Source organism: Rhinolophus sinicus, linkage group LG05, assembly GCF_036562045.2.
Source record: "Rhinolophus sinicus isolate RSC01 linkage group LG05, ASM3656204v1, whole genome shotgun sequence".
Lineage (NCBI taxonomy): Eukaryota > Metazoa > Chordata > Mammalia > Chiroptera > Rhinolophidae > Rhinolophus > Rhinolophus sinicus.
This window is the reverse complement of record NC_133755.1, coordinates 66,309,426-66,322,993: the sequence shown is the minus strand read 5'-3', so window position 1 is coordinate 66,322,993 and position 13,568 is coordinate 66,309,426. Positions and strand designations below refer to the sequence as shown.

At 38.0% G+C, this 13,568-nt stretch overlaps 1 protein-coding gene across 6 annotated transcripts in view; it reads left to right on the top strand.

Annotated features, from left to right (window-relative positions):
* REV1 (REV1 DNA directed polymerase) overlaps positions 1–13,568 on the top strand; it is a 90,975-nt gene that overhangs the window by 61,649 nt on the left and 15,758 nt on the right. For 5 of the 6 annotated variants that reach the window (XM_074332372.1, XM_019753821.2, XM_019753824.2 and 2 more), the window contains 4 exons: positions 557–665; positions 5,051–5,179; positions 7,488–7,642; positions 9,994–10,113. In XM_074332372.1, coding sequence (XP_074188473.1) covers positions 557–665; positions 5,051–5,179; positions 7,488–7,642; positions 9,994–10,113 — 513 coding nt within the window. The remainder of the gene's footprint in view (positions 1–556; positions 666–5,050; positions 5,180–7,487; positions 7,643–9,993; positions 10,114–13,568) is intronic. The other variant, XM_019753822.2, reaches the window with a different exon arrangement.

The window sequence follows — 13,568 nt, the reverse complement described above, 5'->3', positions numbered from 1 at the left end:
TTTGATCAAATGACTTGTAGGAATTTGATGTTTGTTGAACATGTTGTTAATTAGCTTTAAGTTTTGCAGATAGTTCTTTTTAGGAAATAACAAAGAACATTCAGAGAGATTTATATTTCCCATTAACATGTTTCCCATTACGGAGAGCTGTATAAACCTTCTAAGGCTATAGGAGGGCGTTGGTCTTCCACATCACTTTTCATCCTTGTCCATCTCAGGAGATTGGGTTCAGGGGACATTTTATATTTATCTTTTGAAATGTTTTTAAAAAACTATTACTAAAACAAAATGTTTTCAGTTTATTCTAAGTTTTTATCTGACTGCTGGGGAAGAACTTAATGGAAGTAAACCATTTTAGAGTTACAGATTTTCTTTTATTAAATAAGGAGATAAATACCATGGGTATAGCTGTATTTGTAATTTATTAAACTTACATACAAATTTATTTTTTATAAATTTATTTGTATAGAAAAGAAATGGAAAATATATTTCTTGAATGGAAGTTAAGGAAAACCAGTTTTTAACATGTAATCATTACATTTTATTATTTTTAAAGCAGATATACCAGATTCATCACTGTGGGAGAATCAAGATTCTGCACAAACAAATGGAATTGATTCTGTTTTGTCAAAGGCTGAAATTGCATCTTGTAGTTATGAAGCCAGGTACGTAGAAATTAAGTGTGTTGTAATATTTAGGAATAATTGTTTACTTAATTATTTTTATATAAACTTTTTAAGTGAATTCAGACATGCTGGTCAGGCTTATGTTTTAATATGTTACAGACATTTTATGAAAAGAAAATGTCTCTAGCCTTAATTCCTTCAGTTCCTTCTCTTTTTTTTTCACCTCACAAATGGTAGATAATTTTGAATAAATACCTAGTTTCCTGATGAACCAGTAGTTCCTTCAGTGGAAACCAAAAGAAATTGGACACTGTCATTTTAAACCACTGTCTTTTGAAGCACGGAATTAAAGAAGTAGATATTTTTGAATGGGAGAGGGCTTTTATTTAATCATTCCTTTAACAGCTAAGAAAAATCCCTTGTGATTTAAACCTCTTAATATCACTGTCTTTTTTAAATGCTGTTAAAACTTAATTGCCCCTTAAGTCAATAAGTCCATACTGGCATACCTAATATAACATTGCAGTGTTGCCAACTTGGTGGCACCAACTTGGTGTGTCGATCTTTGTTTTTCAGTAACATTAAACTCTAATTACAATCGACTACTCACTACGAGAAGAAACAGACATACTATATATATGTTCCTCATACTTTAAAAAAAAAAATCAGTCATTTAAAAGTAATCTAGTATAATAATTGTAAAATTAAAGGGAGTAATAATGAATTGATTAATTAAGAAGAGCAGTCTTTTTTTTTTTTTTCATTTCCTGATAACCCAGCACAGACATTTTTACCTCTGTAACACAGCAGGCATTTACACATTGTGGCAAGTGTTAAAGTACTTAATTTAATAATTAAAAAAAACGACGTCTTAGTTACATTTTTCAGACTTCCCATTTATTTATTTATTTATTTATTTATTTATTTATTTATTTTATTTTGAGAAAGAGGTTAGGTAATGTCTTTATGGCTTTGTCATTCATACTTTTTTCTAATTGTGATATAATTGACATAACGTACCTTTTTCAGGTGCACAACATAATGATTTGATATATATAACATTTTTCAGTCTAGATCAAAAGGTGGGTTTACTCAAGTTTAAGTCTAATCTGAACAAAAAATATTTCGACTCAGCGTCATCTAACTGGAATAGTTTGTTTAAAATCTTGCCAATTGTTTTATAAAAAGAATAAGGAAAAAGTATCATATCCACACATGCATCATTATAAAATACTTTAAATTATTTTCCACTTATGAAATGTCAAACTTTTACTCCCAGACTACCTTTACCTTTCTCATTGACAGAATTGTTTTAATTTTTTTCACTGTTAGTTGATAATGTAGCCAAAGAATTGAAACTTACTTTAATAAAAAAATTGTGAAACACAAATGCATTTGGGATTATTATGTTTTTATTAGTTTGTTGTGCTCAGTATCCTAGTCCTTTCCCCCGCCATGTTATGGCGTGGTGACTTGTGCTTCTGTGGCTGGACAGTGTGTTCTGGATCTGGAGAATGTGAAGCCCAGATACTCTCAGTCCTTGGATTGTGCTAGTTGGTGAATTGAAAGCTGCACCCTTTCTGTGCTGCCTCTGCAGGTTCTGTTGTCACTAAGCCCCCCAAGCTGATGCGGGGTGTTACCATCTCCTGGTGGTTTGGATTCTGGTAGCCACAGCTGTGTCTGGATTCTAGGTGTAGGTTGGGGATTGGATGATGCATTTGTGTTGTGTCACAGGTGGCAATTGTGAAGCTGAGTGTTCTATAAAACAATTAGGGTGATGATCTATGAGGGCCAAATAATATGTAGTGAGCCCTTTAAGTGCCACTTAAAAGGCAAATGTTTATTTTAGAGATGCAGAAAATGATTAAAATGAATTTGAGTGTATTTTGTAAAATAGCCTCTACAAAACCCACAGCAATGGGATTTTTGTCCTTCAGTTGTAATTTTCCATTTTCTAGAAGGCTGATGCTAACGAAGGTCTCCAGAGAATAATTGTTGGATACCCTTTTGTTGTGGGTGTTTAACAGTTATATTTTCTTTAAGCGAGATTTTTTTTAAATAAACATATTAACAATTGCATCAGATGTTTCTGGGGTTGTGGTGGGGCCTGGACTGTGGGGATGGTCACCCCAGTTTCCTGCATTGGTGAGTTTTCAGTAGATGGACTAGTCGTGGGGTCAGCAAAAGGTGGAAAGGGAACATGAGGTAGTAGAACTTACAGAAAGATAGGTTGTCAGTCAGTACGCGTTACTCTTAGTAGTTCCATCAATACTTACTGCAAAGAGCAAGCTTTGTGTGTGAGCGAGAAGGCAGATGTATGGATGAATACATAATGGTAACACAAATATCCTAGAATCACAGGTTTTTAAGGTCAAATCATTTTTAAACCTCTTTTCACAGGTTTTTGTAAGGTCCCTCCACTCCTCCTAATTAGCAATGTGGATGTCTACTAGTCTATTGAATGGACAGTGATGGTGATTCAGTGGCAAATTTTTACATTGTCTAATCCAGCACCAAGAACAATTGTCCGAGCATAGCACATTGCAAGGAAGAGCAGGCTCCCTGCAGTGTACATTGGAAAGTGGGAAAGGCAGTTTCTGCCCCACTCAGGAGGAGGTGGTGGTGTGCCCTGTGTGGGAGTTAATGGAAGGAATAGCAAATCACTGTTTTGTAATTGTCTTGACTCATTTGTTTTATGTGAAACAAATCTCGCCTCCCAACCATCGACTCATGGTACTTTACCTCTGTGGGTGGTGGGGAAGCTTTGGTCTTGCTCGTTCGTTTGTTCCCTCCTTATAGTGTCTCGTGGCTCCTAAACATTCCCCTCCAGGATGTATATGTGGCCGTGTACTTGAGCAGGTGTGTTCTAGTTTTCTAAGTGACATGCCTCTGAACAGTTCTGTGTAAGTGGAACCTTGTAAAGTGAAATCATTGTAAACGTAAGAATATGATATAGGAATTATGTACCATTCCTTTCAAAATAATTATCTTTGTAAGTTTAGCTTTTCCATGCTGAGCATATACGTGTGGCATTATTGAAAATGTCTTCTATTAATGTACTTCTACATAGACTTCTATTATCCGTGCTTCCCTGCCTCACCCAACAAGGTGCATTGACTGTAATCCATCCAGAAGGGTGAGGGAAGGCCAGCTTTCTGAGCGCTCAAGTTCATTTTGTTCACCGTCTTTTACCTACACCTTGCATAATGCCCAAGACATAAGGTTTGGTGAATGAATGAAATCTTTTTTTTTTTTTTTTTACCATGTTTATCAATCATCACTTCCTTCACCATCATTTCTCCTTACATTAGGTATTTGTGCTAGGGGCACTGCAGTCAGATACCTTATTACTGTCTTTGTATACATAAGAAATGCATGTGATTTTACTTTCTATCTGAGTAACTTGGAGGGTCTTTTCCTTCTTGGTTTGTATTGGTGGTCTGAGATGGGGAGGGTGCCAGAAGCCTCAGAATAATTAAGGACCATTTGTATATGCTTCTTAAAACAGGGCACACCTCCATACTAAATGAGCAGTTAGTGAATATCTATTGAATTAAAGTAAAGAACAATCATTTTGTGTATTTCCATAGGAGTGTGTAATCTGGTGAAAATGTTACTGTTATTTTGCTTGTGTTTTTACTTTAATATGTTTTTATTGATTCACTGCAGAGTGGTAAAATGGAATTTTACTAATTATGTATAATTCCACAATTATACTTTTGGGCTGAATGCTCCAAATGTCAAAGGTAACATGGGGCATTGAGACACAAAAGATTTAAAATTTCCCATTTTTAGTTAGGTCCCTCAAAGTTGTGGAACCCTGGCTCCAGCCCACAGTGATGTCCTGCCATTCACAGTGCTCTTGGCATCTCACCGCTGTGGCCACTTGCAGAGCATGGAATTGTCACTTGGGGATTGGGTGGTAATAGCATGAGTACATTTTGTCTGTCAGTCACATAGCACCGTTTTGTGTCGTTCTTTCGTTTATATTCTTTGTCTTCGGGGGATGAACGCTGGCCAAACTGTGCCATGTGTCAGGGGAAGAAAACCAGTTTTGGGCAGCACATTCCTGCTCTGTGGTGGTTGATATCACCAGCATATGCAGCTGGCACCTCTGCAAAGGGGCCAGAAATCTGAGTCTTAGGGGAAATCTTCTGATATAGACAAGAGCCTGGTCTTTTAATAAGACATTTTGGCACATCTACACATCATTTACACTAATCAGACAATTGTATAATTTTCCTTTGGGGTGTATACGAACCTGTAAGTTTTCTTACTGATTATTTTTACCCCTCATGAGAATGGAGTTAAATGAAAACTGTACATTAGTAGCATGGGGAGATGATATCAACATATTTGATATATATATTTTTGCATTTAAAATTTTTTAGTGTAACCTTCATTGTGTTTTATTTTTCCTCTAGACAAGTTGGTATTAAGAATGGAATGTTTTTTGGGTACGCTAAACAACTTTGTCCCAGTCTTCAAGCTGTGCCGTATGATTTTCATGCATATAAGGAGGTAGCACGCACGTTGTATGAAACATTGGCAAGGTACAGTATATGTCATCATCACTGTGTGTGTGTGTTCTACTTTCTTTGTCTGATATTAAACTGAGTCTAGCTTCTTTAGGATTGTCAGGGTCGCTTTTGCTGGACTGTCCTCTCTTTCAGGAACCAGTATGACGACCTCCTCTCCTGTCTTTGAGCGGCTCCCGTAATCGGTAGCTCGTCTTTTAGTGCTGCGCACATGCTCAGAATCAGACGTCAGGTTTGATTGCCTGCCTAACTGCTAGTCTTTCGTGGAACCAGACAGATAAAGGACTGGAATTCTTAACCTAGTCATTCTCTTTCATTACATTTGAATGATAGTTTTGTTAACATGTAGAGACTCTTTAAAACTCTTTATCCTCTAAAATTGTTAGGTGTGGCAAGAGTTCTTTTTTGTAAAAGTTAATTTTTAGTAAGAATTTCAAAGTGACTGATTAGTTGGCTTGAGAAAAGGAGATTAGCTTATATAATATTTACATTGTGGGTATATTTAACATTAATTCAAAACTCAAAATTTAAAGATGCCAGGCCATGAGTGCTCAAAAGCCGAAATCAGCACATTTTTCTATAAAGGGCCGAGTCAGGTCTTTGTTCTGACTCCTCACGCTCCGGTGTGGAGCGAAAGCAGCCACAGACAGTATGTTAGTGAAGGGGCATGGCTGTGTCCTATCGCGTCTTCATGGCAACAGGCATCTGCACTGTGGGCCAGGTGTGTCGACCTGGGGATGTATTGGTGTTCTGAGAGAGGCGTCTTGCCTCTGTCTGCACCTCTTGCATGACTTTCTCACGCATCGCTTTGAATACCTATTGATTGAGTCTTTATTAACCCAGACAACCGCTGATGCTGCTAGTCCGCAGGGAAGGATAAGATCCGGTCTCTGCCTTTGCGGGCGCTTCCTTAGCAGTAGAGAGAAACCAGAAAGAACAGATGAAGTGACCTGGCATCACTGTAGGACTGAGTGCTGCGTGGTGAGCCAAGCGTCATCGCAGCTATCCTCAAGACCCAAGTACGGCAGCCCTGCCACTGCCAAGGGAAAAGCGTGCTTTTTAAATCCCGTTCCAAAGCTGAGATCTAGGGCCGGGAGTGGGTGACAAGACGGAGTGCCTGTCCTCCCGTCCCAGAGCACAACCTCAGCGTGAGCCTTGGAGCAGGAGGGTGAGGGAAAACCATGCACAGCTCGTCCTGATGGAGATTTAGTCTGTCCAGATATTTTGGGTGGCATCTGCCTATTTGGGGGGATAGCATGTATGTTGTTCTCCTACCACGCTTTGGAAATCCTGCCTCAGCTTCCCAGCCTCCGGCCTCAGGGCACCCTTCCCTCTGAAGCAGGATTCCTCATGTCAGGTGTAACCTCTGCTCCATCAAATGTCACCCTTTATTTAATGTAAACAGTGCATGTCCCTGCCATGCACGGTATGCCACAGGCTTACGAGCGAGAGAGAACACTCATTTCTTGGGTAAATATAGATATTAATTACTGTAATTGTTACCTACAGGAAGGTGTAGATGAAAGATGAGGCTTGTCCTGAGTATATGTTGTTACCAAGTGGATTCCTGAAGATACATTTAGTTCCTGAGGCCTCTCTGGTGGCTTCTCATTTGTAGTCCGTGTTTAGTTAGCATTAGAGCCAAATGGCAACTCTCCCCTTCCTCTTCTCTAGCTAATTAAAACATGACCAAAAAACAAAACCCCAATATATTTCCACATACAGTTGTCCTTTTAGACAGGCATTTGAGGTGATTAGCCGTTATTATATCCTGTATTTTAGGCCTGCTACAGTGAATGGTATTTAATTGTGGTATTTTTGTTTAGAACAGCATTAATTACTTGTTGTTAAAAGTAATCTAATAGATTACTAAAATTAATTAGTAAAAGTAATTAAATAATTACTTATTTAACTGATTTGTGTGATTTTTTTTTTTTTCCTATTCAGTGAGGATCTGGTAAACCATATTTGAAAATTTTTTAGATTACATGTTTTGACAGTTCTAGCTCACCCACCAGTTTTCAACTATTCAGTGGTTTACAAAGTTATTCTCAGTATAGAGAAACTGCAGTGATAATTTCTGCTGTGCTTTTGGTAGATAATATGGAAAAACAGAAAATACTATTTAACTTGGTGGTTAAAAGGTGACTAAAAATGGCACTGAAGCGGGCCAGTTTAATGAAAATGCTACTTACTATTTTTTAGCATCTTAAGTCTTGTGAGGGCATGTTGAAGAAAGATACCGTGGGAAGACTTTTTGCAGCACTGTGTCTCTGGATGGCAAGCTGTGGCTGTATGTCATTGCGTGTGTTTGTGTTGACAGCTACACACATAACATCGAAGCAGTCAGCTGTGATGAAGCACTGGTGGACATCACCGAAATCCTGGCAGAGACCAGACTCACCCCTGATGAATTTGCAAATGTTGTCCGCATGGAAATCAAAGAGCAGACTAAATGTGCCGCCTCTGTTGGAATTGGTTAGTGTCCAGCTCATCTCACACTATTCACTTTTCTCAAAGCGTTGCTTTAGTCATTGAATATCACTTAATTCTTAGGAGTGGTTTGTACATCTTGTTTTTGTTACCTTACTGCATAGGCCTCTTCTAAAACGAGTCTTAGCATTGCCCACCATTGTGGAATACATGAGATAGAAATGTCAGAAATGCTAGTAAATGGTTGATAATATCTTTGACATAAACAAGCTGGACTATTTCTTGTTCTTCACAAATGGGGAGAACTGAGTTTAGTATTTGTAAACAATTTATTTTTCTAGAAGTGGACAGAAGCCATGTTTAAAGCGGTGGGTGGGGGGAATGTGGAGTTCTGTATTGCTAAGTTTGAGCCTGTAATTCAGTTACTTTCAGAACTTCAGCTTCCTGGAATGCTCAGCCAGTCCTGCTCATTCGCCGTCCCAGAAGCCACCTTCACTGACAAGTGCCCTCAGTGAGGGTCCCATCTCTCCCACCCCTTATCTCTTTTATCTTGAAGCCTTGCAATTGGTTTCCTCAGTTACTCCTGCCATTTATCCTTCTTCTGTTGGCTCTTCAGCTGTCTTCATTTGTACCCTTGGGATTTTCATTGATGGAGAAACTGAGCGATGACACACAAGCCAATGCTATTGATGGAAGATTTTCATGATTTACATTTCCCCCAGGGAGGAAAGGGCCTGCCACAGCACACAGGACCCCATGAGGGAGCACGAGGTTTTTTGGTTAGGAGGCAGAAGCAGGAGTGAGGGGCAGTCCTAGGCCACAGTCACTACTGGGGTTTTTTAGGGAAGGGCCAGACAGGGCAGAGTAAGCAGTTCAGGATTGGCTACTTGGGATAATTCCAGTGTTCTTAGGGCTATCGGGGTGGTCTCTAGTTGCTTGGTACCCGGCCTTGGGATGATTTAAGGCAGGAGAATTAGTGGCTTTGTGTGTGAGTTTGATAAGGAGGTGGTTGCAGGAGCTCTTGCATCTGACAGGCGTCCTTCCAGGGAAGCTGTCTTCTCTCTCGCCAGCCCTGGGAGGGCGTACTGCCAGCCAGCAAGACTTAAGATGCCAGAACATTGTAAGATCCAGAAACTGAACAACATGACTCATGCATTCAGAGCACCCCCCTGCCTGGCCTGCCTGCCAGTGTACTCCCTGGTGTTAGGCCTACAGCTCTGTCTCATCACTCATGTAGGACTTAACCTGCTGTATGCCAGTGGCAGGCATGGGCTTAGTTCCTTACAGCTGTGATGATATGAATACATTCTTTTAAGTTCAAGCATATAATTAATATAAAAATCCCACATGGTATTTCCACTCCTCAGCCCCTTTTCTTCTTCAGAGCTCACCATTTTTATCATGTTGATATGACTTTCTAGAACTTTTTATCTTCATGGATATCTATATGTTTATCCTTGGAAAACACATACTCTGTTTCCCCGAAAATAAGACCTAGCTGGACCATCAGCTCTAATGTGTCTTTTGGAGAAAAAATTAATATATAATATATGACCGGATCTTATATTAAAATATAAAATTAATATTATATTATATTATAAAATATAATATTATATAAGACCGGGTCTTATAGTAAAATAAGACGGGGCCTTATATTAATTTTTGCTCCAAAAGACGCATTAGAGTTGATGGTCAGCTAGGTCTTATTTTCGGGGAAACGCAGTAGCTCTTACATAAGTCTTTCATAATTTCTGAGATGTCATTATATATATACAAGTTCACCTGACGTCCTAGTTTCTGGGTACCTTCCCAGTTCCCAGTAGCCTTTTCCTCTGCTCTGCTTTAGTTTCCGAGTCCACACCCACATCGTGGACCCCTCTGTCAAGTACCCTACCCGTCTCTGTGTCTCAGACTCTTGTACCTTCACTTTCTGCTACACATGTTCTGATCCTACAATGAGACTTCTGGTTCTTTGGGCTTTCTTTTTTCCCCAGTCCAAAGGCATTCCTTTGGCCTTATTTCCCTTCCTAGCCTGGATCTGTTGGTTGGTAAAATGCACTCATTTCTGATCATTGCCCTCACTTCCTATACATCACAGTCGGTAGGCCTGCTTTCACCTTTTTTTTAAACCTGGGTAGGCAATGTTGAAATGGCACTTACTTTGGAGCAAAGAGTTACCTCTGTCCAGTAATAATGCTGCTTTATAATCTGTGACACCTAACAAAATTCACCCACTTTTGTACTGTAGTTGAAATGATCAAAATTGCAAATTAATTATTTTCATTGTTTTTAGAAATTGGTCAGTAACCTGTCTATAGATAGATGTATTTGTTAAGAAATTTTCAAAAATAATTGGTGAATTATTGAACAACTTTTTGTTTTGTTTTCTACTATAGGTTCTAATATTCTCTTGGCTAGAATGGCAACTAGAAAAGCAAAACCAGATGGCCAGTACCACTTAAAACCAGAAGAAGTAGATGATTTTATCAGAGGTCAGCTAGTTACTAATCTACCAGGTATATATAAATCTTCTCTTTTTAATAATTATTTATTGTAAACACTTACTAGTGTTAAATGTTCTATAATGTATCTGTTTTCCAAAACATGAAGTAAAATTTTTGTTTATTTTTGAGTGCCATGAGAAAATTTGAAATTTTTTTTTAATCAAGATTTATTGGGATAACAATGGTTAGTAAAATTACATAGGTTTCAAGTGTACAATTCTGTAATACATCACCTGTATATCACCAGCTAGAATCAGTTCTCCTTCTATCACCATATATTTGACCCCATTTACCCTCTTCTACCACCCTCCTTTCTCCTTACCCTTTGGTAACTACTAAACTATTGTCTGTGTCGATGAGTTTTTGTTTCTTTATTGGTTTGTAGCCTTTGTAGCCTTCGGTTTTATATCTCACATATCAGTGAAGTCATATGGTTCTTGACTTTTTCTGTCTGACTTATTTCACTTAGCATAATAATCAAGATTCATCCATGTTGTTGCAAATTGTACTATTTCATATTTTCTTATGGCAGAATAGTATTCCATTATGTATATATACCACAATTTTCTTTATCCATACATTTATCAAAGGATACTTTGGTTGTTTTCTTTTGTCTTGGCCACCGTAAGTAAAGCGCCAGTGAACATTAGAGCACATATATCTTTACTGGTTAATGTTTTCAGACTTTTTGGGTATGTACCCAGGAGAGGGATTGCTGGGTCATATGGTAATTCTATTTGTAATTTTTTGCCTCCATACTGCCTTCCATAGCGGTGGCACCAGTCTGCATTCCCACCAACAGTGTATGAGGGTTCCTTTTTCTCCACAGCCTCTCCAACACTTGTTACTATTTATCATGTTGATGATAGCCATTCTGACTGGGGTGAGGAGATATCTCATTGTGGTTTTGATTTGCGTTTCTCTGATTATTAGTGATGTCGAACATCTTTAGAAAATTTGAAATTTCATACTGACTATCTCCTCATTTGATTTATCAGGACCTTAATATTACATTTTAGTTTTTCTTCTGAAGTGTTTTACTTTAAGTATTTCACAAGTAGCAAAATTAAAGAATTCTAAGAAATCATTTTAAAGGAATATGATGAAATTGACTTTTGATCCTTTAAATAAATCATAATTGCAATAGTGTATTTCTAAGCCAAAGATTAAAATTTTGAGCATTGAGCCCTCTATTTACAAAATTATAATGACAGTTTTCTGAATTTAGTAAGCAGATAGTTTTAATTAAAAGTATAAAATGCCTTTGTGAGAGGTGTAAATGTCTAATCATTATGTTGTTTTGTACACCTGAAACTAATAAAAAAAATGTGAATTAATGCCCCCAAAAAGTATAAAATACATGAATCATATTTGGAAGAGTAAAACCTAAAGATGAAATACTGTGTTTTGTTAACTCAAAGATTAATGTAAAACTTCCATCTACATCTTTTTGGCCTAAGGAGCAGGATGTTCAGTTATTTTATATTTTTGTAGAGTTACTGTGTGATTAACCTAGCATGTAAAAATATTTCTATGGAGAAATCAAGTATTATTAATTATAACTGAAAAATGGTTGCCTTTTAAAGGACCTTGAATAGATATAAATTTTTGTCGTAGGACAATTCATCTCACAGTTACTGAGTATTCAGACTTGCTTTCTGTGGTAGATGCCTCTTTTCTAAGCAGTGTCTCTAAACTGTATAGCAGTCCTGATACTATTTTAGATAACCGTCTCCTGTTTGCCAAAGAGCAGCCTGTGTTAGCTTCACAAAGCTCCCTGTATTTGTGGTGGGGAAAGTTCAAGGCACATTTTTGATGAAAGTTTTTTTAATTGATTTGTTAAAAGTAGATTTAGTGGTATTTTTAGATGCATATTCTTAAACCTAATAAAAGTATATCTGAACTAAGAAATTTCCGTTATGAGCCATAAAGTATTAACTGACCCAAATCCCATTTTACAATGGGTTAGCTTTAAAGGCTTCCTGACTCTCTAGTAAATAACTCAAAAGAATGTATTAGTGTCAGAAATGTGAAATACGACATTTTGAATAATTAATCTTATAAAATCAAGGTAGCAAATTACAACAGGTCCTCAAATAACATCATTTCATTCATCATTGATTCGTTACAACGTTGAGGCCAAAAATCGATTCCTGGCAAGTTCACTGTCAGTGTGGACTTTGCATGTCTTCCCCATGTCTGCGTGGGTATTCTCCGGGGATACTAGGTTCCTCCCACACCCTAAAGACGTGCCAGTGAGGGGAATTGGCATGTCTGCATTGTCCCTGTCTGAGTGAGTGGGGGCGTGTGAGTGGCCGTGAGGTGGAAGGGCGTCCTGTCCAGGGTGGGTCCCCCCGGCACCCTGAGCTGCCCAGAGAGGCTCCAGCCACCATGACCCTGAACTAGAATCAGTGGGTTGGAAAAGAATGGTCTTGCTTTTTTTCACTCATTTTTCTTCATTGTGTATCTAGCTCACATTAGTCTAATGTTTAATATTTGAAGTGTCTTGGGTCTTTATTTAGAAGTTTGATGATGTTTTTGTGACTAATATGCCATAGGAACGTAACTCTTGTTTCTACCATGTTTCCCCAAAAATAAGACCTAGCCAGACAATCAGCTCTTTTACTGTAAGACCTGGTATAACATAACATAATTAATATAATATAACGCCGGGTCTTATATTAATTTTTGCTCCAAAAAAACACATTAGAGCCGATTGTCTGGCTAGGTCTTATTTTCGGGGAAACACAGTGTCAATTAGCGTAGGGTAAAACTGTTTTTCTTATACCTTATTTCACTTAAAGTCACAATTTCCAAGACTGTCGACGACGTGAGTGAGGACTCATGGTACCTTCCTAGACAACACAATTTAAACAGTTTAATTACACCTCTTATTGCAGTTTTATATAAAAAGGAATCAGTATATTTAAGGCTGCATATGAAATTTGAGTTTGAGTTTATGATACTAGCTATCCCTATTAGTTTACTCAGGCTGCCATAACAAAATACCTACTGGCTTAAACAACAGAAATTTATTTTCTCAAGATTCTGGAGGCTAGAAGTCCAAGGTCAAGGTGTCGGCAGGGTTGCTTTCTCCTGAGGCCTCTCTCCTTGGCTTGTAGGTGGCTATCTTCACCCTGTGGCATCATAAGGTCTTTTGTCTGTGTGCATGTCTGTGTCCTAATCTGTTCCTCTTATAGGGACACCAGTCATATTGGATTAGGGCCACTCGTGACCTCATTTTACCTTTCAAGGCCCTAGCTCCAAGTATAGTCACAGTTCTGAGGACTTGGGAATTAGGATTTCAACATGGGAATTTTGAGGAAACATATTTCAGTCCATAACACCATCTTTTTATTATTATTATTGTTTCTTGGATTTTTTTACATAGAAATAGAGAATTTTTAGTTCCTCAACCTAGTACTCTTACCTTTCACTTTTATTTGCTTCCTGGCTGGAGGGGCTTC